This window comes from Sphaeroforma arctica (assembly GCF_001186125.1).
Source record: "Sphaeroforma arctica JP610 unplaced genomic scaffold supercont1.655, whole genome shotgun sequence".
NCBI lineage: Eukaryota > Ichthyosporea > Ichthyophonida > Sphaeroforma > Sphaeroforma arctica.
The window spans coordinates 17,403-22,753 of NW_014039903.1; the positions used below are offsets into that span (position 1 = coordinate 17,403).

Below are 5,351 nucleotides of genomic sequence, written 5' to 3' on the forward strand. Positions count from 1 at the left end.
ATATATATATGCGTGTGTATACCTCCTGTCTGACAGTTTGATTTTAGACCGGGGTGGCGACTGTATATTCAAATACTGCATATACTGATCAACGGGCATCAGATCCGGTACAAACAGGCCTGCAAAAATGGCATTGAGTAATTGATCAGAAGTCAGGATGGCGGTGTAGTGGTACCTAGGAAGCTTCGCACACAGAAAGTTACCGAGATGGATAAAGACTAGGCTGAGATGTGAGTAAATAGACGCATTATGATATGATTGAGAAGAAAAAGCTATGAAGATGCAAGATACTTGGAAATAGACCCTAATTGAGATACACGTTATAAATACGTGGGCAAAAAAAATGCATGTGCAATTGAAGACTATCGTCTGCGCCTGGGCTTGCCAGCTTTATATGATGGTCTCTGGTATAGAAGTGGAAGCACAGATACATATGTGCGAAGCGGGCTCACACAACGAGGATTATATATACATGTGAAGTGAAAATTCTACGCCATCCGCCAATACTTGATATGCCTGCTACTGCATTTTCACAGTCACGTGTCGATATCACAATCGATACTACGCCCAGGCTGTGCCACCATCCGACCTGCAAGTGCCCTAGGCACTCGGCGTGTCCCGCAAATGCTGACATACATTATGGACACAGATAGCTCACGTCTAGTGGCTGAAGTATAGCATAATAACTAGCAGAAGTATAACAATCTGTAGAGAGATAATCTTCAGAATAAGTATAACATATTCTTGTAAGAGTGTGATCTTAGGAGTAGTATAACACGATCTTCGGTAAAAATTTACCATAATATCTAGGAAAAGTATACCATAATCTTGAAGAAGTACAACTACAACATAATCTCTAGGAAAAGTGTAACACGACCACATAGGGTGGTTGCGGGTACATGAATAGAGTAGTTGCAGAAAAGGTCAATTGCACGCAAAAGTACTCATCGACTCACCTTCTTCGTTGCATTGCCTCGTCAGCGAAGTCTCCCTGTCGCATCAAGAGGTAGGTGGCAAGATATTAGGCACAGGCGCGCAGTGGGAAATCGGATTACATACACAGCCGAATTTAGCATAGTATCCAGGTTAACAAAACAACAGAGATTTCTAATCAACCAAGGCTTTGCTGTATCAGGGTTACACAAGTAGGAGACAAAGGTACCAAATATTCCGGTGAGCGGGCGATTTCCCGCCGGTGAGGAGTCATACACGACAATCCCAAAGAGCACCTCCGACACTCAATTGTGCACACCTGTATGCAGTCCACACACACCTTGCCACCCACGGGTGTTGCTTTATCTGGTCGATAGTTATCCTTTGCGCGGGATCGACAGTCAGTATGCCTTTCATGAGGTCTGTGGGACACATGAACGCAGATAGGACGAGTTAGTATAGAATGTACAGTGCAGCGACTGGGCTAGTAATTAATTAGGCAGCATTCCACATACTGTGGAGTGGGGTAGTAGTAAGAGGTGGCAGTAGACGCCTGGCACTACAGAACTGGCCAAAGTACTCAGTTGGATATGCGAAAGTCTCTTGCACAGGATCGAAGGAAACTGAAGACAGCGGACGCATGTGAGAACCGGCTCAGCGTGTGCTACAAAGGAGAGGTGCCAGAACACCCCAGGCATTCAAATTGCTACTTGGTGTACAAGTATCCAGGTGTGATCCCAAATATGTTATTACACGACGAAAGCGGGTATGAGTGCACAAATGAAAATGCGACTACAAGCTATATATCACATAATCAATGAAAGAGACCTAGTTCAACATCCGCCGATCGGGTTGAAGTGCCTATATCACTGGCGCAAATCGCAGACAGCTGACGCGATTGGCTATATTGCGATGTCTGTCATACCTCGTGCCGAGACACTCATGTTTGACCACGGGTATTGGTTCTCCATATTCACTGATCCCAGCCGCCAGTTGCGGAAATCAGAACACTGCTCCGACGGCTCGTCCCAGGGTAAACCTGTACACACCCAGTGCCAGTGTGAGCATGGTGATTTGCAAGAGTGGTGTGTGTATTCAGGGAGGTACGCTGATGGTAAATTCTGGGAAGGAACTGTCAATGAACTATATAAAATACAATGTCGGCATGGATACGGGGTGCAGGCACATCTGATCAATTGCAATTGTCCGGCATGAGAGCATACGATTGGCACTACGAGGGCGCCGCCTCTAGATAGAATGCGCACAAGTAACCACCCCGGAGCTTAATATACAGTGACCAGCCCCAAAAACCCGTCGCTGTAGCAAACCACACAGTCGTCGAACTAGCCCAGAAATCCCATAAGCCAGTGCAAAGCACGTAGATCATCAATGCACACAAGCACACATGACCAACTGATAATCCTAACGCAAATGTACACACAACACGCCAGGGTTAGCACGGATACGCCCTTTCTCTCCCTCGCGCGCGCACTAGTACTCGAGAACGTGATACAGGCTGTCGCACAGACATGGACTGACATAGAAGTGTATACATACATCCCGCCAGCAGTGTGATAAGCACCACGCCACACGACCAGATGTCGGCTGGCTGGGCCTTGTATTCCAGTTCGTTGTACACCTACGCATAAGAGTATAAGTGCGGACGTTATGTGGTGTATTTACAAACGGATGTCCCTTGATGAGTTGAATTAATTGCTAGTACTGCGGCCTAACGTAAACGTTCCGCAACAGAGAAGCAGCGAAGGTATTCACCTTGTTCTTCCTGTTAAACTTTTCATGGTGCCCATCTACCATATTTGACGTGTATGGAATGTTCGTGATAGTAAAGTCGGTTGTATAAACAGACAGACAATCATACAGATTAAGAACACCACGCCACTACCTAAATGTTGACCATACGCCCTACGCTACTGACCTTATATATAACACTGTCTAAGCAAAGAGGGCCACTTACCTCTGGTGCAATGTACGGAAACGTGCCGCATCGGCGCTGTAGGAGTCGTTCTTTCCCTTTGTTGCGGAAAACAGTCGACAAGCCAAAATCGGATATCTTGAAATTATCTGATACGCACCGAAGAGGGCCAAAAAGAAATGCTAGATATGAGCGACTTGGCGCGGCAGTATAACTGCTATACTTACTGAGTGGTATATGATCAGAGAAGTGAGGCTGCGAGAGTCAGCTAATACGGGCTGTAAAAGAAATGGATTTGAAATGAACACATCAACCACCACATCTGCACCCGCGCGTTGAAGACTACCGAACAGTACACAACAAGGCGACGACAAGGCAACAATCCAGGGAACCCGTGATGAGGGAAAAGAAACAAGACATACTGTGATCGTCTAGCAGGATGTTCTCTGGTTTGATGTCTCTGTGCGCAACACCCATTGCGTGCAGGTACTCGACACTGGATATGAGCTGCTTGAAGTACACATGCGCCAGATCCTCATCCACACCGCAGTCCGGTTCTGCATACAATAAGAGTGATTGACAACCCAGTGTCATTAGACACCAACCGGATAACCGAAAGGTACTTGGCGCACAAATGTAACAGTGGGCGAGCTATGAGCACCGTAGCACCAATCGATTGATACATCTTTGCGCATCGAGTATCTAATACCGTAAGCAGATACCAAAGAAAGAATAGGAATAGGATGTGAAGTATAAGGGAAGGCGCCACGTTTGCCGGAACCACGCTACGGCAGTTGACATATAGACACCCACTATCACAGACAACACGGCAATAATCAAATTGCCGTGCCAATGGACTGGGCAGCGACCAACATGTATATGTTGAAGGAAGCGGCAAACACCTTAAAAAGACACTTGTCAGCTACAAGCTAGTACAGGATCAGGCATTATCGAGACCCAACGGCTCAGGTGATGTTTTGAAACAAAGGTGGACTTACCAATCTTGTCGAAAAGTTCACCGCCAGCCGCGTATTCTAACAGCAGATATATCTTGGACTCGATTTGCTTGTACGCGTGAAACTGAATAATGTGCTTGTGTTTCATATTCTTGTGTATACAGATCTGATTTGGAGAAGAATTAAGGGCAATGTGAAGTTTAGTACGGAGATATACAACAATCTTCTCATACGTCTTCTCGTGCTGTGCATTCAATCCAGCTCTGCTTGAGTGGCATGTACTGGAAGTATTTCACACCCAATACATCGTATCCGGGGCACTACCAATCAGTCCCAACACACAACACCAAGTAGCTCTGGTACACACACCTCTTTCTTCACCATATCGAATATCTGTTGCGGCGTACCGGCCGTTGGGACAACCTCGGAAGGCTGCAGATTCTTGTGCCGAATATTGACCACCTTCACGGCATATTTATCGCCGTTGCTGGTGATGCCCAGCTTGACCCTAGGGCAATGGGTGACACAGGCGGTCTATCAGCTTCGTATACAAACAGTATTGACATCTACGGGCTTTTCTGCATACATGCGGTGAACCTCAATAGTATCCGTAGAACAAAGTCTGAACTAAATAAGACTCCTACGGTATAATCGTATATATGTTGCCAGCTATGAATAACGTTGCTACATCTGTGAGGAGGACGGCGACAATGCCACTCAACCCAAGCGTGGCAGTCGCGGATAAACATACACTACATCATAGCATATCGATACGGATGACGGTCGCCAACATAGCATGCTGAATTAGAGGAGTCCACAGGTTTTATGTGTGTGACAGTAGAACACGACATTTCAACTGCAATCAGAATGATAATAGCCGAGGTGGGTCATTCGCCGTTCGCCACCACTGGTAATGTACATTGGGTGTGATACGAGCTTACCTTATTTAAAAAATACATTCTATTCACACCAAATATATTAACATTCTTGGGGCACTTGGAATGGATACATGCAGAGCTAGAATTGATTTCAGGGTACGTGATCATCCGGAGGTGAGTGTGGAATAAAAATATAAATGTCATTTGGCGTACACGTATGAGCTCACTGAGATATAAACGAAAGAAATTCACTCTCGAAATCGTGATTCGCGAAGGAACCACCCACTCACTGTCCCTATAACTTTAAATCTATCACACTCAGACAGATCACGTCGTCTTTATATCGAGCATTTTAAACTCTATATTTACAAGAAACAAGATGACATACGTACTAGGTACGTGCATACGATTCGACATATGGGGTACATATGAGGAATTTATATCAAGACAATACGCCCTGTTGTATGTAATGTTTTTGCGATAGGATGTACAAGCTTGTCGTAGTACAAATGTAATATAAGGATCGAATATGTACTGGTGAACAAGTTTGTACCGAGTGTGAGTATAGAGGGAGAAAATGAAAATAATTCATTAATTAAAAGTATACACATTTTTTCTTTATGTACCCACAAATGCATATATTAACATGAT

At 45.1% G+C, this 5,351-nt stretch overlaps 1 protein-coding gene across 1 annotated transcript in view; it reads right to left on the reverse strand.

Annotated features, from left to right (window-relative positions):
* Positions 1-1,835: 1,835 nt before the first annotated feature.
* SARC_07862 (CAMK/CAMKL/CHK1 protein kinase) overlaps positions 1,836-5,351 on the reverse strand; it is a gene marked incomplete at both ends in the record, with an annotated part of 3,692 nt that continues 176 nt past the window's right edge. The window contains 6 exons of the mRNA XM_014298177.1: positions 1,836-1,972; positions 2,491-2,572; positions 2,909-3,015; positions 3,289-3,423; positions 3,865-3,988; positions 4,192-4,330. Of these exons, the coding sequence (XP_014153652.1) occupies positions 1,836-1,972; positions 2,491-2,572; positions 2,909-3,015; positions 3,289-3,423; positions 3,865-3,988; positions 4,192-4,330 (724 nt within the window). The remainder of the gene's footprint in view (positions 1,973-2,490; positions 2,573-2,908; positions 3,016-3,288; positions 3,424-3,864; positions 3,989-4,191; positions 4,331-5,351) is intronic.